Source organism: Cydia pomonella, chromosome 8 (assembly GCF_033807575.1).
Source record: "Cydia pomonella isolate Wapato2018A chromosome 8, ilCydPomo1, whole genome shotgun sequence".
Classification (NCBI taxonomy): domain Eukaryota; kingdom Metazoa; phylum Arthropoda; class Insecta; order Lepidoptera; family Tortricidae; genus Cydia; species Cydia pomonella.
This window is the reverse complement of record NC_084710.1, coordinates 47,930-71,271: the sequence shown is the minus strand read 5'-3', so window position 1 is coordinate 71,271 and position 23,342 is coordinate 47,930. Positions and strand designations below refer to the sequence as shown.

Genomic DNA, 23,342 nt, shown 5'->3' with positions numbered 1-23,342 from the left:
CGTGGCTCCAGTTCTTAAATCAATCCTTGGGTTCTAAGGACCAATCCTGCCAGTATATATGTATTTTGTTCACGAAATGCTGTATTTCATGAGCTACAACTGCTACAAGTACGACGCGACGTTATCTTTTGTCACTTAGCACAATAAATGGTCCACTATTCAAGTTGAAATTATACTTAAATACTTATTATGCTGCATAATTATCTTTTTTTTTTTAGGTTTATTTTTATTTTTACCTACATAGCTGTGCAATGTAATGTAATTAATAATATTAGTTTTAAGTATAAGTACTTATAGTATAAGAATAAATTGCTGTGCCCTTACAGGGTCTGTATTCAATGTAATATATGAGCAATAAAGATGTTATGAGTTATGAGTTATGAATTGAAGTAAAACTTAAAGGTTCTGCAGATCATGGTTTGGTATGGGGAAATAGAGAGAGGAAAGCAAACAAGTATATTGTTATTAAGTCCCGTACAGGCTAAATTTTATTTATTTTGTTACATTACATACAGTGAGATTTAAAAAAGTGCAAATAATTGTCTACCTAATGTGACTTGTTACGAGACCCTTCTCGTCCTGGCCTCGGAGCGGGGCTCCACTATAGTAATATCAAACATTCATAAGCTTACACTATCTTTATTATTATTACCTATTACATGTTTATTATTACACAGACCCTCTAGTCTGGAACGTCACACTCCAAAACATTTAATGGTTCAACATTAACATATCCTATAAATATATTTTATTAAGTACATAGCCTGCTACATGGCTTGAAACAGCCCATTAATACAAAGTTTGACACTATTCTATGAAAGACTCCTAGATGAAAACACGAGAAATACTTCAACTAAATGAAATAAAACGTAACAATCTATATCTGGAGAGTGGTTAAGTATCAACCTTTTGCTAATATATTGATTCTTTCATCATGTTGTTTGTTCTTTGGACGGTAAATATTTCAAAAGAGCAAACGGCTTAGGCCACATGCATGTCCCTTTAAGGGTGACTCACGCTAGGCCGGGCCGGAGCTTCCGGCGGTTCGTTTTCTAAGGAAAGCAACACGTGATCACCGGTCAGCCGTCGTAAAGAACGGCCCGGGCACGGGCCGGTCTGGCGTGAGTCATCCTTTAGGCTGCGGACTGGACGCAAGCAAATCACATCAGCATACATTTAGTCGAGCGCAATGTATGAATGGCCTTGATTTGTCGAACGCCGCTTGCGTCCAGTCCGCGGCCTTAGACTTTAGGCCTACAAATATTTTAGTTTGCAAGGTCATTCATTCAACTGAAATTATATGCTTGACTAATCTGAATCTGAACCTAATTAGAATATCTAGTGTTTACTGTTAACATAAACTAACCTATCTGCTGAGGATACTCATGGTCCGCTTTGTCAGGTAGCATGCGGCGAAATGGGGGTCTAAACTAAACTAATGCTTAACATTCTACATAGATAGTTAAGAAGTTCTAGTAGGTAAGTATAAATAGTAAATTGAGATGACATTCGTTAAAAATATATTTAGCATTTCAAAGATAGTTTACTTATATTGTACTGTATCATGACTATCATGAGTAAGTAGGTATAATCTTTTCTGAATGTTGTTTGTGACTCGTGACTCGTGAACTGAAGATTTGCTCGTGTACTTTTGCTGCCGATTGTACTACTTACATGTCTCAAAGGCATCAGGCTCACTCATCACAAACTGTGCCCATATTTCCAAACAAAGATTGAAAATTTTCACTTGATTATCACCTACCTATTTAGGTAAACAATTTTAGACCGAACGAATGAAAAGGACGTATACAATTACTTACATGTAGATTTTTTACAACTTTAGTACATTGTTAAAACTGTATTTTGTATTCCCAGTATAAACTGTACCGTCGCCATCAAATCGTGTCCGTGCACACTATAAATGCTGTTCACTAAGTTGTTCGATAATATCTGAATATGACATCTAGGTAACCTACTTCTACACCCTTATCATCGTTCTTTTAAGTACTTCGATACATCCGATGGCGACGTCGCTCATCTGTTGGCTCCTTATTATATAATTGTATCCTCAGATTGAAAGAAACAACGGTGGGGTCGCGTTTATGCAAGAGCACCGCTCGTGGTGCTCAGAAGCGCAGCTCGGCGTCGCCGCTGCCGGCGGCGAGCGCGTCCTCGTCGTCGGCGGGCGCGCCGCGCGCGTCGTGCTCGGTGAGGTCGCCGCGCTCGGCGGGGTTTCCGCGCTCGGCGGGCTCGCGTGCTCGCTCTTGCGCTTCTTGCGCGTCTTCGCCCGTCTCGTTGCTCAAGCTGATAGCGTTCGCTGACAGCTTTTCGCCTGAAAGAATGAAAGTCGTAAAAGGTTTTATTTATCGTCGTAAGTAGGTTCTAAAAAAAATACAAAATTATATATTTTTTAATAATATGCATTTTTGTGATACCGGCGATGGAGCCGCCCGGTAAGCAAAACAATGCTAGGGCCTAGAGGCCCTACCCTAAAAGGTACCCTAGAGGGTGTCACCTTTTTCTACAAATAATTGAAAAAAATATGGTATTTAGTAGGTACAATATTTAATTTTTTTTGAAGAACATACATACATGACTTTTATGAGTGCCTATTTAGCCCTTTCAAGATAGATGAAGCGACATTTTGCTGCACCTACCCAGACCTACTTATATGCAGTACAATAAGACAGACTGAGAACCCAAGCGCTCGGCGGGGCCGGACGGCATTCCCACATTCATTCTGAAGGATAGCGGCAGAGTTTTGGAAGAACCGTTCCTTCACATCTTTAACGTATGCCTAGAGAGATCATACTTTCCGCAGCGTTGGAAGGTCACGCGGGTGATCCCTATACCTAAAGAGAAGGCAGGGTCGGATTTAAGTGGCTTCCCAACTAGCAAAAGAGTCTCAGGTTGCGCACTTTATAAGACTGATGAGCTTATAGAGCTCTTATTATTGTTTTGGAACATATCATCACTCTTATATTAGTCTTAGACAAGCTAGTACCGGCTTTAGTAAGGTCAGTCTTATTACCTAGTCTTATATATGTATATAAGAGCATTTTATAATACTGTTATAAACCTCTTGCTCTTACAAGAACATTTACGAAGTCTCATTGAACTTGAGAGTGCCTGGTCTTATATCCCCTTTCTCTAAGTACATTTGATTTTATATTAGACTTTATAAATGCTATTGTAAGAATGTAAGACTAATATCAACATAGTATAATACTATTATAAGCCTCTTGGTCCTACAATAACATTTACGAAGTCTTATTGAACTTGAGAGTGCCTGGTCTTATATCCCCTTTCTCTAAGTTCATTTGATTTTATATTAGACTTTATATATGCTATTGTAAGAATGTAAGACTAATATCAACATAGTATAATACTATTATAAGCCTCTTGGTCCTACAATAACATTTACGAAGTCTCATTGAACTTGAGAGTACCTAGTTTTATATCCCCATTCTCTAAGTTCATTTGATTTTATATTAGACTTTCTAAATGCTATTGTAAGAATGTAAGACTAATATCAACATAGCATAAGAACACTGTTAGTACGTACTTTTCTGATCTTATTTAAAGCTATAAACAAGCATAATAAGATCAACAGCAGCACTTTAGTAAGATATTAGAGTGATATAGGATAAATATACTTATATCACAAAAGACAAGATCAATATAAGATCGTTTGATCTTAAATCGATTTTGGGAACACTTGTAAGTATGATATTTAATTTTTTTTTTTTTGTAATTTAAAGTAAGAGTGTAATTTTAAATAGGTATGGATTACGACAACTGGAAAAAACGTTCGAGAAGTGATGGTTATCGGCGGAAAATTCAGAAGTACAAAAAAATCATAAGTAAATCAAATACATATACAGCTCCTGCCAAGACAACGTAGTGTTGGTGAAAATATTAGTGAGGGTTCTGTAGGTTCTGCTTGCATGAAATATGTAGAGGTTGAGGACAAAGTTTCAGTATGTGAAATTAATGATTTTAGTGAAAAAGAATCTTCGACCGATGACAAAACAGATTATGAGAAAGATTTTGCCTTAAAAAGTGAATTACAAAAATGGGCGTTAAAATTTAATATCCCTCATGCAGCAGTAAATGGATTGCTGATTATTTTAAACAGAAGACTAAATAATGTTCTACCAAAGGACGCAAGGACACTGCTTAACACAAACAAAGAGATTGTGCAAATTAATGAGTTGTCTCCTGGAATGTATTGGCATAGTAGCTTAATAACAAGACTTGTATATTGTGTTTCTTCCCAAGGCCATGTTAAATGTTTTAACATGCGGAAGTCTTTTTTCATCAAGTAATGGTCTATATCCATAAATACAACCATTTTGCATCACCAATCTTGTCACTTAAATAAAAAAAACATTTAGTTTATTAGTATGTGTCAAGTGATCTAGTAAGGATACACAAATGTATTTAGGGTTTTAGTAAGTAAACCAAGGAACCCTAATTAATTCAACATGGCCATATCATTTGTATTCTGAATGCAGAATTTAGTGTAAATAATCTTATAATAGTCTAATAGTGCGCTTTAATAATACACCTACAGCTATGGCTGACTATCAGTACAAATAAAGAAATAAAATAATTATAAACGGATACAAATACCATATTTGATCAGGCGCATGAAGTTTGAAGTGGAAAACAGGGTCTACTTTACAGTAAATAATATTTTCCCACGTGATTACATACCGTAAAACATAAACACACACGATGATAACGAGCACGTTATTATATTGAAACATAATTCATAAACAGTTAGATAAATACTTACACTAACATATTTATGTCACGCTGCTGCATTTAATTTCACTCGTACACTTATACTTCACAAATAGAATGTTTCAACTCTCTGTGTGACCTTACAAAAAATCTAAATAAGCTTATTAAGGCTCATAAGATTCTAACGTTGGACCAATATAAGCCTATGTAGGCTTACAAGATACTTACGTAAAAGCGATATTAGCCTAAGGTAGCTTAAATAAGTTTTGGAAAGATTACTGTAAATGCAAGCAGCATTCAATTAGACTGATATTAGAACGATATTAAAATAAATACGCTTATAATTTGTGCCCAAATCCGGGCTTATACGATGCTATAAGATCAATATAAGAGCGAAAAAATTGTAGTCTTGAGACTATTCTAAGCGTGTTTTTGCTAGTTGGGATACTTTCCAAGCCAGCTAAGGTGTTTGAGTCGGCAGTACAACGCAGTATCCGAGACCAGGTGTCGGCCCAGCTGTCTTCACGGGTGTACTTCAGCACAGCACGGGTTTCGGAAGGCGCGAAGCACCTCGAGCAATCTACTAAACGCCATGTCATACGTGATACCTCAAGTTGACGCCGGGGTGCAGGTTGACACCGCGTACTTTGACTTCAGGAAAGCATTCGATATGGTAGATAATGACCTTTTGTTGTCAAAGATGGCGGCGATGGGCTGCACTCCCAAGTTGCTACAGTTCTTCGCTGACTACATGAGGGACCGGCAACAATACGTAGACAACGCAGATTGCCAGTCACAGCCGTATTTTACCAGTACCGGAGTAAGTCAGGGCAGTAACTCGGGACAGCTGGAGTTTATTATTTTGATAATTAATGATCTACTGGAAGTGGTCAGTGAGGCTAAATGTTTGTTATTCGCGGATGACCTCAAGTTGCTCTTGGCTATAAAGAATGACGGAGACTGTGAGCGCCTCCAGCGAGATATAGACAGAGTAGTGGAGTGGAGCCAGAAAACAAACTACAATTTAATGTGGATAAATGCGTTACCATTACATTCAGCCGATCCAAAACACCTTTCAACCACAGGTACCAAGTAGCAGGAGCTCAGCTAAAAAGAGTGGACTCCGTGAGAGACGGGAGTACACATAAATAGCAGCTTGTGTTTCAGAGACCATATTGTCAGTCTGTGTACAAAAGGCGTTCTCAATTCTGAGTTTTGTGCTGCGCCGAGCAGTGGGCTTCTCGGACGTGAAAACCGTGTCGGCGTTTTACAATGCCCTGGTAAGAAGCCAATTAGAATGCAACGCAGCAATATGGGCTCCTCATGAGGCCAAATACAACATCATGATAGAAAGGATACAAAAAAAGTTTACCAGGTACTTATACTGGAAACTGTATGAAGTGTATCCTTTCTATCCGCTGATGTACCCTACACTATTTGTGATTGGCAAGGTCGGGTACGACAAATTAGAAACCCGTAGGAATCTGGCGCTTGCGTCTTGCGGGTTACTTGCTTCGGATTCTCCGTGGTAGTGTTTGCAATCCAGACATTTTGCAAAAGATGAAGCTATGCGTGCCTGACAGGTACACCGAGCAGCGGCGGCAACCCAAGCTGCTGGCAGAGCCAACCAGCAGGACAAACCTGCTCCGTAAGGCATCTCTCAGCCGTGCCTTGCACGTACTGAATCTCGTCGCCGCCAAGACAGACCTTTTTAGGGTTCCGTAGCCAAATGGCAAAAAACGGAACTCTTATAGATTCGTCATGTCCGTCTGTCTGTCCGATTCCGATTATGTCACCGCCACTTTTTTCCGAAACTATAAGAGCTATACTGTTTAAACTTAGTAAGTAGATGTATTCTATGAACCGCATTAGGATTTTTACACCAAAATAGAAAAAAAAACAATAAATTTTGGGGGTTCCCCATACTTAGAACTGAAACTCAAAAAATATTTTTTCATCAAACCCATACGTGTGGGGTATCTATGGATAGGTCTTTAAAAATGATATTGATGTTTCTAATATAATTTTTTTTTAAACTGAATAGTTTGCGCGAGAGACACTTCCAAAGTGGTAAAATGTGTCCCCCCCCCCCCCCCCCGTAACTTCTAAAATAACAGAATGAAAAATCTAAAAAATATATATGATATACATTACCATGCAAACTTCCACCGAAAATCAGTTTGAACGAGATCTAGTAAGTAGTTTTTTTTTAATACGTCAAAAAATAAAAAGTAATTTTTTTTCATCAAACCCATACGTGTGGGGTATCAATGAATAGGTCTTCAAAAATGATATTTAGGTTCCTAATATCATTTTTTTTTAAACTGAATAGTTTGCGCGAGAGACACTTCCAAAGTGAAAAAATGTGTCCTCCCCCCCCCCCCCCCTGTAACTTCTAAATTAACAGAATGAAAAATCAAAAAAAAATATATGATATACATTACCATGCAAACTTCCACCGAAAATTGGTTTGAACGAGATCTAGTAAGTAGTTTTTTTAATACGTCATAAATGGTACGGAACCCTTCTTGGGCGAGTCCGACTCGCACTTGGCCGCTTTTTATTGTCCTATGTGGCAATTATCAAAAACATGTTTGTATGTCAAAAAAAAATCTAGTGCTAACCACCAATTATCTGTTAACCTGTTTCTACCGGTGGGAACCTATAATTGGCTCTTTGTTATTTATGTATATAACTATTGTGCAATTTATAGCTATTGGTTCTCCGAACAATAAATAAATATGTGTTGTGTATGTGTAATGTAAATTAATGAAATTGGGTTATAAGGTAATAATTGACATATGTATAGTATATGTAAATAGAGATGTTTGACTATTGGGTAATTTAATATATATTGAAATTATTGTGTAATATATTGAAATTCAAATTGAAATAATTTAGTTAAGTAGTAATAAGGAACATTTCATTTTAGGCACTATTACATTAGGATCTCTGCCTGTAAAAATAGTTGCTGTGTTTAATAATAAATAAATAAAAAGATTGCACCACGGAGATAGGGGAGGATGGGAGAATTACGGACGCTGAAAGTAAATCATACACCACTACTATACTCTTAGCAATAACCAGTCTGACTTTATTAATTATTAAACTCTGGTTATACACCTACAAAATCAACATTAATTATTATACGAGATCAATAAACAATTATATATTTTTAATCAAAAACAAAATCTTTTGGGTAAACACGGACGGTAGCTGGGTTAATTACAGACATTATGGAGTATTTACAGACTCCTATTCATCCTTTGGATGAATTTCCAGCAGTGCAGGTCTCAGGAACCCACTTCTTACATTTTGAACACATAATCGAGTCTTCGCTTGGTGGGTCGCTGTACTTTTTTTGATATTAAATACAAAAATATTCGTCATTTTCTTGTTCAGTTTCAAAATTCTGTAGATTTCTGACTCCTTTTGAGCGTCTTTCTGTCATTTTTTTCGGTTTCTTTTGCTTATCGTTAACAGTTTTTTTTTACTCTTCTTTATTCTGTGCTTTATTTAGTTTTTTTTTTTAGGTTACCAAAACGTGTCATCGAGTCAAACATTTGCAATTCATACCCCATTAGCGAGGGAACACATACAAAATATCACTATTTACCAACACTTACTATACAGTTCTGTCACTTAAATTAGTATACACCCGAAATTAGACGTAAATCCACGAAAAAAAATGATTTGACTTACCTTGAAAACCGTACGCAGCCGTGCGTCGTGAATGTTAGCGCGACACTAAAGATGGCGGAAATTAACACGTGATTGCATCGGGAGTGCGCGGGGGGAAGGGATTTAGTAGATATTGGTATGTCCGTATTTAACCGGCGTCCGTATTTCCCCCGTCGTCCCCTATAGATTTTATTTAGGATGTGGCAAGACTTTATAAGATTTGTTTTACCTGGTGCAATGTGCCTTAACGACTTAGAGATCCAGAGCTGTTATCTGACTCTACCGATTACTTGGTCAAAGTGAGAACGCCAATTTAAATGATTATCTAGTTGTACACTGTACACCGTGTCCAATAAGTTCGAATACAAACTTTTAGCACTTGCTGTATAGACATACGGATCGCTGGATATAAAATTCTTATTTTAATTTAAAAAGTATATTGACATAAACATAGTACTATAATTTCATGAGTCACGTAGGGGAAGGTGGGGAGGGTCGATCCCTAGGGGACACTTGGTAATCTTCATTTCAAGTTTAACCAGACGTCATACAGTTTTTTACGCTAGTAACACTCATTAATTCGTTCCTAACTTCACGTTCTGTCATGGCGCCGTTTGGAACAAGTCAGTGGTTTGCAAGTGGCGGACTATGAAAAATTTGCTGCGTGCTGTATTTAATTTTCGGTAAGTTTTAACTGGATTTATTAAGTAAAATGTGATAGAAAAGCTCTTAGTGAGTATGATTATTCTATTTGTTGTTTATTGAAGTGTTAATTAACTTTGATTTCATTGAAATACGCGAACGTAAGTTTTGATCACGCCATGTTTTATAACCTGAGTATGTATGGGGAGACTTCGACTTTTTCTTTGGGGGAGACATGATCCCGGGATCAAGTCTACTTAGTAATGAACAAAACGTTTCATAATGCTGTAATTTTTTATTGTTTTAGGAAATCATGCGTCGAAAATATACGACCAGAGAAGGTTAAAAACAAAGAATACTGATAGATAAGGAAAGATTTGAAAATGCTGTATCAGAAGTATTAGCTGGCATTACCATTAAAGTATTTAAAGCCAAATAGTAACTTATTTTTGATGAAGACTGATTAATATAATATAGCTAAGTATTAGCTATTGTTGTTGATTATTACTTAGATGTTTAATTTCGCAAATTAGGTATTTCAAGACTGTTAAAACTTCTGAGATTATAGTTAGCTTGTTACTTGAGTCTCCAAATGTGGTAATGATAAATAAGAGCAATTTGTTTATAAACAATTAAACTTTTTTAATTATTATTCTACAGACAAATTTTATGTTTGCTACTTCTTTTTGATTTTTTGATGGCGCAATAGTTATTTACGATACAAGTGCGAAAAATAGGAAATTTTACACGAGTTACGAATTACCTATTCGCACATGTATCCTACAACGTTTTACAGTACATATAACCCTTTAAATTTTCGACATAGTTACATAATGTGCTAATTTACGCACTATGGGGGAAAAGTAGCAACATATGTACTGTAAAATTGATTACCAGTTTGGTGTTCTTTTTTCGAAAATATAACTAGTTTCTTCTTAAAAATTGAAAGATATGGATCATTATGTGTTTGATTTCTTAATAGATTAAATTCCTGTTGATCAACTCAATAAATTAACGTGAAATCAACCCTCAAAGTATGGCATTGTCACTTAAAATCTATTAACCATGTGTCCCCATTGTCCCCAAGCATGGGAGACTTGATCCCTTTCGCATCAAGACATCTTATTGGCGGAAATATAACTGCTAAGTATGGAAGATACAGTATATATATGTTCGTTGTGTGTTTACCTAATTCTAGATGCATTGCTAGTTCCGATTCGGGCTATATAATCTGTGAGAATCTGGAATGGGGAGACACGGTAATAATCTGTTTACCATGTGTCCCCAGAACCTGGGAGACTTGATCCCCCAGGATCAAGGCTCCCAACCTGGGGTAAACATGTCTCCCTTATACAGGGGACACATGGTAAAAGTCTACATTATGGCATTTCTTTAAATAATGGTCTAAATTGTTGCACAATTCTGTTCTAATTCAAAGTATTCATAAATAGATAAATTCTGAATCGTATGGTCTATAAAGCTTTTCAATACTGCTAATAGTTTAAAAAAATTAGTCTAAAATCAAAAGGGGTGATCAACCCTCCCCAGTTTCCCCTATTTTTAGTTTGGCTTGAATACACGATGAAGTACGTTCGTGAAGAAATTATTAGAAAATTCCTTAAAGGCGACAGGCCATGTGCTATATTCAAGGCGTTACAACCGCATGGAATTAAACGGAATCTGGTTTATACTACTATAAAAAGGTATAAAGAGATCTCTTCTACAGAGGACAGGAAAAGATCCGGTCGGCCCCGCTCAGCTAGAACTGAAAAAGTGGTAAAGGCTATAAGAGAGCGAATTCGGCGGAAAAAACACCGATCTATTAGAAAATTAGCTGCTGATCTGAAAATTTCCAGGGGATCTGTACATAATATATTGAAAAAAGATCTTGGATGTCATGCTTATAAAAACGAAAAGTACATGGCATTTCAGATGCAACCAAGAAAAAGAGAGTAGAAAGATGTAGCACCATACTTTCTTGGCACGCAGGTGACGAATTTGTTTTCTCAGACGAGAAACTCTTTATGTTAGAGCAGCCTCATAACGCCCAGAACGACCGGTTGTGGGCAGCACGGATAGAAGACATTCCAGAGTATGAAAAGAATGTGCCTAGGTTCCAGAGCTCACCATCAGTGATGGTTTGGGGTGCTCTTTGTAAGAGGGGCAAACTGCCTCTAGTTTTTATTGATAAAGGCGTCAAAATCAATGCGGCATACTATAAATCGGAGGTTTTGGAGAAAAATGTTGCCCCAAATTTAAAAAATATGTTTGCAGACGATTATTATGTTTTCCAACAAGACGGAGCTCCGTCGCATACGGCAAACGCTGTTCAAGCTTGGTGCAAGGCTAATTTGACCGATTTTTTGCCGAAAACTGAATGGCCACCAAGTTCTCCAGATTTAAACGTACTAGATTATTTCGTATGGTCATACATGCTCTCGAAACTAAATAATTATAAAGTCGCAAACCTGAGCCATTTTAAAAAGGTTATCATGCAAATATGGGACGATATGCCGATGGATGCGGTGCGTGCCGCTTGTGACTCTTTTGAGAAACGTTTGAAACTTGTAAAAAAAGTTAAAGGTGGAGTTATTCCAAAACATTTGTTGTAAATATTGTATATAAATGTGGCTTTCATTTAATATAATTTTCATAACATAAACTACGCGTAAATTTATTTTATTAAGGATCATAACTGTATTCGAACTTATTGGACACGGTGTACAGTCACGTCTAAAAATATCGATACGAAAAACGTGCCAAAAATACATATGTATACTCTACCTTAATATGGGAAATTGTGTATATATATATATATATTTTTGGCACTTTTTGCGTATCGATATTTTTAGACGTGACCGTACACCTCAATACTTAGTTTCTGAGACTTTTTCAATAGTTGGACAGTTACAGTAGAAAAGTTAGCCATTTAATGTTAGTAGGTTCATCCGTAACCACCTTGAGATGTGTGCCATTCCGAGTTCAGCTACGACCCTTACCATGATTGTCCGCTGAAAATAACAGCTGTGTTGTCAGCATAAGACAATATTATGGTTCACTTGACCAGTGCACTGTAGTTTTTGGGATATAAAAAGGCGAATCAAAGTCAACAAGTAGGGTAATATATTTCGTTCAAAACGGTGTATACTTACATTCTTCTTACATATTTATTCCGTCGGTGGCTATCTTTATTTTAAAACATGCACCGATTTGAGCGCGGTTCTTAATATTCTTAATAAGACGTAGGTGTAGACGTGACTCGGCGCGCTCAGGCGAGGAGAACGCCTACTCGAAAGTATTTTCGGTCGAGAGGTTTTGTGGTTATTAACCCTTTGAATGCCACTCCTATCGTGCGCGGCGCGTCTTCTGAACCTTGTGTGTGTGCAAGAAGTTTGATGTTGGGCTGTAGCCGCGCGCGTCAAGACACGCCTTGGCAGGCAAAGGGTTAATAGATGTTTTGGTGGAAATAAGAGCAGTCTGCTCCAAATCATTGTACGCATCAGAAAGCACAGGAACAGTGTACTGACCGGGACACGTGGGCGCGCCCTTGCCTCGTGAGCCGGGCAGCTCCTGCCCGTGCGCGTCCACGCACCAGCACACGCCCAGCGCGGCGTGGCACTGCCTGGAATACATGAACAATTTTTTATTATGTAAATCGATTTCTTTTCTATCCAGACCTATCTATCGAAAATGCATTGTAAAAAATTGCGATTGTAAATCGAAGAGCAGAGGACGTCTCCAAAACGTCTCTACCAGCAGTGTTAACCCTCGGAACAGGCAACTTAAATACGCGTTTAGATAGTAATTTCGAATAATTTTCGGATTTGTATATATTAGGGTGTTTCATTTTTCCAAATTTTCAATTTTCCTTTGACTTTGCTTGGTTTCTCGATCTCATTTACATAAAAGATTTATATTTTAAATTTCGTGAAAATCGGTTAATATTTAAAGGTTGCACACTTTGATACGTGTTTTTTTCAAACACCTATTTTTTCACTGTGGAGGGTAGGAAGGCTAATAAATAGTTCGTAAGTGTCATTAGACTACTTACGGTATTTTAATGCGGATAATAGGTACACAAAAGTGCTAATAGTGATGTATTCTATTTAGTTTTTGTTGGTATTTTACGGAAAAATGAGTAGTAGACGCGGAATCTGGTTGCTTGAAAAAGTACCTTGTGGTGAATTCTTAGGAGCTCGGCTCCCCTCCAGGGAACAAGTGTTATTAGTGTTTATTTATCACCACAAAGAAATGAAAGAAACGCTTTCGGATGCTGCAAAATCTACAAGTATAAAGCTAAAGGAGGTATGGCGGAAAGCTAATATTCCTGTTAAGTGTGAGGAAAATATCCGAGTTGGAATAAAAAAACTGTACAAAGAATATCAAACTTTAGCTAAAGAAAAATCTAGGACCTTAGAAACGGCAAATATGAAACGGCAAGTCTGGAAAGGTGATCTGGAAGATCTGTTTGATATCGCGTGTCAGGATGTGCTTACAAGAAGTGACGTTTTACAAAGTGATAAAGACTTCCTTATGATACAGAGAGAAGATCGAATGAGTTCGTCAATGAGTGGTGTCGACAAGTTGTTTTGCTCAAAAATGACGAGAATAGCAAATAAAAGAAACAACTTTGATGCGTTTAAGAAAAAACACTATCAAAATATTTCAGAAAACAATACAGTAGTTACGCTAGAAGCTCATTCTTCCCCATCTTCTTCAAGCGACGAAGATGACGAACTTACCGTGCCGGCTCAAAAAAAATCACGATCTGTTCATAAAATCAGGCCTCTTGATCAGACACTTACAGCTACCTGGGATCGTGAGAAACTCTCAAATCGACAAGCTAGTACATCGTTCATTGCAACCGCTAAAAGCCTTGGTCATGACGTGTCACAGATTTCTATATCAGCCTCTTCCGTTCACCGAGCTCGAGCAATCAACCGGCGCCAAATGGCTCAGGAAATCGAATCGACTTTATTTGAAAATCTTCCACCATTAGTATTGCACTGGGACAGTAAACTATTACCCTCTGTTTCCTCTGGTAAGAGTCTGGAAGATAGAGTAGCTGTAATTGTGACAGGCAAAAATTTTGAGCATCTGCTTGGCGTTCCTGTTGCTCAACGAGGTACTGGTGAGCTAATGGCTGAGGTAGTTGTTCAAGAGGTAGACCGATTTAATCTGCGTCGGCACATAATTGGTATAAGTTTCGACACTACAGCATCGAATACAGGGATCATTCAAGGTGCATGTATCCGAATCGAAAAAGAATTCAATAAGAGTTTGTTATGGTTAGCCTGCCGTCATCACACCCATGAACTAATATTGAAAGGAGTTTTTGATGCATGCTACCCTGTACCGTCGAGTGGACCTGATATTCAAATTTTCCGTAAGTTTCAAAACCTTTGGGATGGACTTGATAAAAAAACGTATACGACGATGATAGACGAAGGCGATTGTACGAGTAACCAAAGTTTTTTGGGAGTCCAACGCCTGGAAATGATACACTATCTCCAGAAAGTCTTAAATGACGGAAAATATCCAAGAGAAGATTATAAAGAACTATTACAGCTCTCCCTATTATACCTCGGAGGTTGGTCTCAAAGTGATTTTAAATTTAGGGCACCAGGGGCTCTTCATCAGGCAAGGTGGATGGCTAGGGCAATTTATGCACTGAAAATAGTTCTGTTTACCGATCAAATGCTTAAAAGCCCTGGTGTGACTAAAAAAGAACTCAACGGTATGAAACGGATAGGACACTTTGTGAGCTTAATATACATCAGATTCTGGCACGAAGCAATGATTAGCCGGTGGGCCCCTAAGAATGATTTGGACATGATACAGCTTTTGACCTCTTACCCAGATAAAGTTGTGCAAAAAAGTGCCATTGCTGCGGCTAAGCGACATCTTTGGTATTTATCGGAAATGAACATTGGATTAGCGTTTTTGGATGAACGTATCTCTGTAGATGAAAAACAAAAGATGTTTGCGAATTTAAATAATCCTGCAAAGAAGAAAGAACTGAAACGACTTGACGGTAAAATTAAACTTGAGGACAAATCTCTCAGTGACTTTGTTACCAATAAAACAAGAACTTTCTTTTCATTGTTTGGCGTCCAGGCCGAAACCGAATATTGCGGCAGTACACTTAAAGGTTTTGTTGATGAGCTTAAAGTAGTAAATGATACTGCAGAACGTGGCATTGCTCTGATAAAAAAATTTAACGATTCAGTCAAAAACGAAGAACAGAAACAATTCTTGCTTAGAGTCGCCGAACACCACAGGAAAGGCGTACCCAAGCGTACAAAAGATGAGGTCTCTAGTTATGTTACATCTTAGTATTTATATCGGAGCTTACGATTATTCAACAGGTATAAATGAGGTTCATGTACAACTCCAAATTTGAGTAAGCACTTCGTATTTTTATGAATACATGCCCAATAAAGTATGTTTACATGCGTTCGGGCGTTTTAGTCAATTTCACACTTACTGATCGTTGTGTGCAACCCCTAAATGTGTCCCAATCTTCTTGAAATTTGGTATTTAAACTTTTTAAGTAAGTGAAATCCAAGGGGAAAGCAAAGTCTGAAAAAATATTTAAAAATTTTTTTCACCATACAAAGATGAAACACCCTAGTATATATATATATATATATATATATATATATATATATATATATATATATATATATATATATATACTACGCCGGTGGAAAACAAGTATACGGCCCGCCTGATGTTAAGCAGTCTCCGTAGCCTATGAACGCCTGGAACCCCAGAGGAATTACATGCGCGTTGCCGACCTTAACTTAAGTATATAGGAAGGCATGGGGTTCGCGAGGTCCGAGGTGTACCTACAGCTCAGATGTGTACAGTATGTTACCTGGGCCGGTAGTAGCCGGCCGCGTCGCAGGCGGGCACGTATCCGCCCGCCGCTCGGGCGGCATGTGCCCTGGCCAGGGCGAGGCAGGGGCGCGCGGCGCGGCGCAGACAGCCGCACCAGCCGGCGCGCGGCACCAGCCCGGCGCCCGCGCCGCAGCCCGACAGTGTATTGTATACAGTATGTTACCTGGGCCGGTAGTAGCCGGCCGCGTCGCAGGCGGGCACGTATCCGCCCGCCGCTCGGGCGGCATGTGCCCTGGCCAGGGCGAGGCAGGGGCGCGCGGCGCGGCGCAGACAGCCGCACCAGCCGGCGCGCGGCACCAGCCCGGCGCCCGCGCCGCAGCCCGACAGTGTATACAGTATGTTACCTGGGCCGGTAGTAGCCGGCCGCGTCGCAGGCGGGCACGTATCCGCCCGCCGCTCGGGCGGCATGTGCCCTGGCCAGGGCGAGGCAGGGGCGCGCGGCGCGGCGCAGACAGCCGCACCAGCCGGCGCGCGGCACCAGCCCGGCGCCCGCGCCGCAGCCCGACAGTGTATACAGTATGTTACCTGGGCCGGTAGTAGCCGGCCGCGTCGCAGGCGGGCACGTATCCGCCCGCCGCTCGGGCGGCATGTGCCCTGGCCAGGGCGAGGCAGGGGCGCGCGGCGCGGCGCAGACAGCCGCACCAGCCGGCGCGCGGCACCAGCCCGGCGCCCGCGCCGCAGCCCGACAGTGTATACAGTATGTTACCTGGGCCGGTAGTAGCCGGCCGCGTCGCAGGCGGGCACGTATCCGCCCGCCGCTCGGGCGGCATGTGCCCTGGCCAGGGCGAGGCAGGGGCGCGCGGCGCGGCGCAGACAGCCGCACCAGCCGGCGCGCGGCACCAGCCCGGCGCCCGCGCCGCAGCCCGACAGTGTATACAGTATGTTACCTGGGCCGGTAGTAGCCGGCCGCGTCGCAGGCGGGCACGTATCCGCCCGCCGCTCGGGCGGCATGTGCCCTGGCCAGGGCGAGGCAGGGGCGCGCGGCGCGGCGCAGACAGCCGCACCAGCCGGCGCGCGGCACCAGCCCGGCGCCCGCGCCGCAGCCCGACAGGAACGGCCGCAGGCAGCGCTCGCGCGAGTCGTGTCCTGCAAACATGCGTCTATATGTATAGTGTCTGCACACTCGAAGCGAAGAGGCGCTCCGAGAGGCCCGAGACAGGGGATTGATTCTCGTCGTGTACGAGTATATATACTTTTCTATACGAAGTACAGCGACATAGATACTTAGGTTGGAGCACTTACTGCTCCATCTTGTGATGGAGCAAGCCACCCAGACATCTGCTCGGCCTAAAAAACTTGAAGGTGTCACAAAATGAGACAAGAGCACTCTACATAAGATAAGAGGTACATTACCTAGTCCTCGATTTGTAAAGGCGTAGGTATCGTATATACTTTTTAACTTGTTCCAAGTTGTAGACAGTTCAGTTACCAAATTTTCCCCAATAAGATAGATAGGTAATCTCGGCTCGGTAATGTGAACATCGACCATCGATCTGATGACTCGGTTGGGCAGCGTTCGGGAAACTACGTACCTAATGTCTTTTCGTCCAACATACCTCAGTGCCTCAAGACAAAAGTCTTTTAATCAATGTGATGAATAATAAATATTTTTGGTAATTTATTAATTCTTCAATGTCCAATAATGGTATACCACAAACAATGAATTACAGAGGGGTTTCAGCATCCGACGGGGAAAGTATTTGTAATATGTTCAGTGATCACTTCCAATCAGTCTTTGAACAGTCCACTTTGCCACCTCTGGACATTAACTCTCTGGAACCTCCGCCAAAGCCAGTTTTAAACTTTAGTGGTATCATGTTGACAAATGAAATTGTCCTCAAATATCTGAAATCTGTTGATATAAATAAGGGCGCTGGACCTGATCGTATACATCCTTTACTAATTAGTAAATGTGCTGATACTTTGGTTGTTCCCGTCACTAAAATATTTCAGCAGTCTATCAAGGAAGGGAAAGTCCCGCAAATCTGGAAAACGGCGTGGATCACACCTATACCCAAAGGTTCGATAAGTCAGGACATCGAAAAATATAGGCCTATCTCCAAGTTATGCCAATTTAGTAAAATATTGGAGAAAATTGTTACTGATCAATTAACATACGCTGTCCGGCGTCATATCAATCCGAGTCAGCACGGGTTCTACAAGGGCCGAAGTGTGGAGAGTAATCTTTTGTCCTTTAGTGAAGTCATACTAGTTGCAATGGATAATAAGTATCAAGTGGACGCAGTTTACACAGACTTCGCCAAAGCGTTTGATAAAATTTCTTACAATACGCTTTTGGTGAAACTTTGGAACCTTGGCATCCACGGTGATGTTTTTCGATGGGTAAAATCTTATATAGAAAATAGGTCCCAAAGTGTTGTACTCGGAGGTTTCTCATCGGCTTTTAAAATAACTACTTCAGGTGTCCCTCAAGGGTCCCATTTGGGTCCGTTATTATTTATTTTATACATAAATGATATCATGGAGTGTCTAACAAATTCAAAAGCTCTTTTATACGCCGATGATACTAACGGCTCTATTCGAAGAATGAAATACAGAAAAGATAAGATAACGATAAGTTCTGGTTTAGATAAGTTCTCAAATAGATATCGTTTGTATGTCGTATAATTGACAGAAGCAGCACGATTCGGGTAACCGATGTCACTTTGACGTTAGAAATATCGTAGATAGATCTTATTTAGATCACAGCAGAATCGAAATAAACGTCAATTTTTAACATATCGTTTAGTCATCGATCTTTTCAATCTCTTTCTAAGATCTTAAGCATCTCTTAATCATTCTTCTAATCGGGCCCTATATTATTTCGAGTCATTAAAACTGACGTCGACTGTGCTCTGTTGCAGGATGATTTAACTAGGTTTGAAAATTATTGTGTGGAAAATAATCTGTTTTTAAATAGTGACAAATGTTCAGTTATTACTTTCACGCGGAAAAGGGATCCCATTGCATTCAGTTACCGGCTGTGTGGCAGTACTCCAACACGACAGCACAATATACGTGACCTAGGGGTGTTAATGGATGCAAAACTAACGTTTAACCCTCATATAGATCATATTTTAAACAAGGCATATAAACAACTGGGTTTCGTTCTTCGCGTGGCAAAACCTTTTCGAAGACCTCTCACTTATAAACTTCTTTATAATAGTTACGTTCGCAGCAGATTGGAATTTGCTTCTGTGGTTTGGAATCCTTTCTTTAATGTCCATAAGACTCGAATTGAAAGACTCCAGAAAAAGTTCATTAAAGCACTGGAATTTCGAGCGGGTCGTAACTATGTAAATTACGCTTCCTCGGCTACACATCATAATATCCAGCCACTTTCACTTAGACGATCCTGTACAGATTTAGTATTTTTATTCAAAATTATTAATAATATTGTAGATGCCCCCGACTTATTACATAAAATTGGTTTCCGTGTCCCCCGTAGAAATGAACGTAGTTGTCGCAGTAAGGCATTATTTAGCATCTCTAACAGCAGAACGAAATACGCACAGCATTCATATATTGGGCGCGCATGTAGGCAGTACAATGAAAAATGTATGGACGCAGATTTGTTTTGCAATTCATTAGGCCTCTTTAAAAGAGCAGTATATTCTTTTCTAAAATAACGGTGAAAAGTTGCAGCAACCTGATAATAAATAGGTACCTGTGATTTAAGTATTTTCATAAGTATTTTCTCAGTTCTCTACATAGGTATATATATATATTTTTTTATATACATTTACTTTACGCTTTTGTTATGTACGCTATAAGTTTACACTATTATTATTTTTTCAATTGTACATCGAATAATTTAAAATTAGGAAACTATAGGTCTATAACGAAATCAATCCATAGCTATTAGCTAAGTTGCTCATATGTTTATTTTAAGACTGTTTGTTTCTCAATAAATTAAAAAAAAATGACTTACGGCTCCGAAACGTGGTCTTTCACTATCGGCCTCATCTCAAAACTCAAAGTCGCTCAACGAGCTATGGAGAGGGCTATGCTCGGAGTTTCTCTACGTGATCGAATCATAAATGAGGAGATCCGTAGACGAACTAAAGTCACCGACATAGCCCACCGGATTAGCAAGCTGAAGTGGCAATGGGGCAACGGCCGATGGGGTCGAAAAGTGCTCGAGTGGAGACCACGGACTAGCAAGCGCAGCGTAGGATGTCCACCCGCAAGATGGACAGACGACCTTATTAAGGTCGCCGGAAGACGCTGCAGGATGTAGGTCGCTTTCAACCGGTACATGTGGAGGTCGAAAGGGGAGGCCTATGTTCAGCAGTGGACGTCTTATGGCTGAGATGATGATGAATCTGAACATCGTCACTCAAATGAACTGAATGTGATACTCACTAAGTGCATACAGTTCGGTGGACGACAACATGCCATCGCCGTCGGTGTCGAGGTGCGCGAACATCCAGCGCGTCTCCGGTTTGCAGTCGTGAGGGAACCCTGCACAAAGTATAACGTTTTAGTTATTAGTTGTTCGAACAACAACAAGCAAGTCCTACGACCAATAGGTAAGTTGAACGCAAAAACCTACCCGTTTAAATAAATACGTACCATGTCGGTCGGGCGGCGATTCCCCTGCCTCGTCCATCAGCACGGAGAACCAGTCGAGCAGCCGGTCGGCCATCTTGTCGGGCGCGCAGCCCTCGGGCGCTACGGGCGGCGCGGCGGGCGGCGCGGGGCGCTCGCGGCGCCGCCCCGCCGGCCCGGCGCCGTCGCGCGCGCCCGGCCGCCGGCCGCGGCGGCGGCCGCGATGATGCCACTCCTGGGTATAACAAATCACGTGAATGGCAAACCTTGGCTATTAGGAATAAAAAAAAACAAATTTAATTCAATGCAAAGTGAACCCCTCGAGTTACAGTTGCCACCCAATAAACGACCTTGGACAGTTTTAAATTTAAAATTGAATTTTGATTATCAGTGCTGATCCAATATTGCGTATTTCGGGCACGTTGGTCCAGCGAGCAAGCATTCAGGTGCGGACGCATAACTGCTAGGCAGAAATTCTAAATTTAGGGGGTCTGATAACTTTCACGATTAACGCATTGTCGTAAATGGTGTACCACACTCAATTACTCACGTCGCGGTCAGAGGAGTCCTGCGCGCGGCGGCGGCAGGGGCAGAAGCCGCGGCACGCGAGCGCCACGGGCGGCGCGGGCCGGCGCACGCAGTTGTGCAAGTCGAGCCGGCAGAGCGACGAGTATGTTCGGTTGTCGGAGCCGCATAGAAACTGCACACAAAGGTAGGTTATCCGAATGCATCAGGATATCAGGCATAGCTAAGCGGAAGGAATTTTCGAAATTACCACTTCACTTTCAAACCGTGTGCAGATCATATTGAGCACCTGACTCGCTTATTTCTCGCTAGTAGTACCTGTGCCCGTGGCACGGAGCCGCAGCCGACGCAGCGCTGGTCACCGCCGCTCCCGCTGCCGCCTGCGGGTGCGGTTGACTCGTAGAACACGTCGTCCTCGCGGGCCGCTTCGGAGTCGGCGTTCACCACCACATCTCTGCAACATTCGGCGATAGCAGTGACCTCGCCAGTACAGACAGGAAAAATTCCACCAAAAACATTTTATCGTGATATATAACAATAGTGTAATATCGTCAAATCTATTATTTTATATTAAATTAACTAACGATTCACGTCAAAACATTGCTTCGACTCGTGGTTTGTCACATCGCTGAATATCTCGAGAAGCACTTGAGATGAAAGTGGACGGCGTTTACTCCATACAAACGTAGTCCACATTTTCCTCCGTGCATATCGACGAAAGCGCAAAAAAAAGATTTCTAAAATTTTCAACCTTTTTTTTATATTTTTCATATATTAAGAATTATGTACAAGCGTTGAAATAGTCCAAAAAATGCAAAATTTTGCCGTCATTTTCAAACACATAAGTATATATAAAATGAATATAATCAAAAAATATAAAAAAAAAGAACGGGTTGCACTCCGGGAGTGCCGGCAGAAGTGAAAACTTGAATATTAACGTTGTGCATTTTTGATATTTTGGTATGTTGAGGGAATAATTTTGCACGAATTGCTTTAATTATCAGTAAAAGTACTATCATTTATGTGGTAAAATACAATATTAATTTATTGCGCTATCGTAAACAAACATGACAATTTATATTACATTAAAAATGTAACACTTCAGAACTATTACAATTATTTAACATTAAAAAGTTTATCTCTCAGAAAAATCAACTTCCATCCATAATTTCAACGACTCTTCATTACTTCCTCTAGTAAGCCACAATGGAGTTTTTCGATCAGGTCACGTGTCCGTCTTACGAATTTTCAATCTGACGAATCTGTCGGTCACGTGACCTGACGCGAGTTTAACATTTTTTCCCCATCATAAGCGCATTGTAATATTCCTACTTGAATAATAAACCAGGGATCGGAAACCGGTATTTTTTGTATGGGAACGAAAACGGTATTTTTTCGTTCTTTGTTAATTACTTCATTTCTAATTAGGCAATCAAATAATACGAACTCGTTATCTGAAAACACAACTGAGTCCTACATTTTGAGTATAAAATAAACCGAAATATATGGTTGTTTCGATGTTTTTGCAAAAAACCGGTTCCGATCCCTGTAATAAACTATCTTTATCATACCCGTTGCGCAAGAGGCGCGCGCGGTCTGCGCAGAGCGCGGTGCGCTCGTCGCGTAGCACGCATTGCTCGCGGCGCGCGCACACCAGCGCGTGGCACAGCGGGCCTGCAAGCACACAACGGGTAAATGCATGCTCATTTAGATTTAAATTTTTGACAGTAATATCTGCATATAGGCCAGGTAACGAATGCTTAAAGTAATAGAGGGAAATACTTGGAACACAATTTTGACTTCGTAACTTTGTTTGGACTAGTTAGGAGGTGAACATATCAAAAGTCTTCGATTGTAGCCCGAGGGCTCAAGAGCCAGGGGGGGAAGAAGGGTTTGAAAGTCCCATTTTTCGGTTTTTCGATTATATCTCGGAAACTATGACGCATACATTTGTCTTGCCTATTTAACTTCGCATAACAACTATTGGCGTAACAACCTTTGGCATAACTATTGATCCGAATAAAATGGTACATCGAGTTTATGTTTTCTTTACCTACTCTGCTGTTGTTCTTTGAATACCTCCCCTTATATGAAGTATAATGGGCTCCATATGTTCACAATTTTAATTCTAATCGTAAAAAGCTATATACATTATCATTTTTATTCGCAAATTGTTTCACACTTATATCTAAATAGAAAATAATTTATTCAAAAATTAAATTCGCTATACGCTATACATATACATATATGTATACATCAGTGCCAAATTTTTACTAAGTCACAAACTTTCG

At 40.4% G+C, this 23,342-nt stretch overlaps 1 protein-coding gene across 1 annotated transcript in view; it reads right to left on the bottom strand.

Moving 5' to 3' along the window:
• Positions 1–459: 459 nt before the first annotated feature.
• The window catches only part of LOC133520345 (proteoglycan Cow), a 32,398-nt gene continuing 9,515 nt past the window's right edge, over positions 460–23,342 (bottom strand). Inside the window, exons 4-11 of the mRNA XM_061854718.1 lie at positions 22,623–22,725; positions 21,370–21,505; positions 21,077–21,226; positions 20,551–20,761; positions 20,341–20,439; positions 16,863–17,061; positions 12,600–12,694; positions 460–2,332 (exon numbers count right to left, since the gene is read on the bottom strand). Of these exons, the coding sequence (XP_061710702.1) occupies positions 2,127–2,332; positions 12,600–12,694; positions 16,863–17,061; positions 20,341–20,439; positions 20,551–20,761; positions 21,077–21,226; positions 21,370–21,505; positions 22,623–22,725 (1,199 nt within the window). The 3' untranslated portion in view covers positions 460–2,126. The remainder of the gene's footprint in view (positions 2,333–12,599; positions 12,695–16,862; positions 17,062–20,340; positions 20,440–20,550; positions 20,762–21,076; positions 21,227–21,369; positions 21,506–22,622; positions 22,726–23,342) is intronic.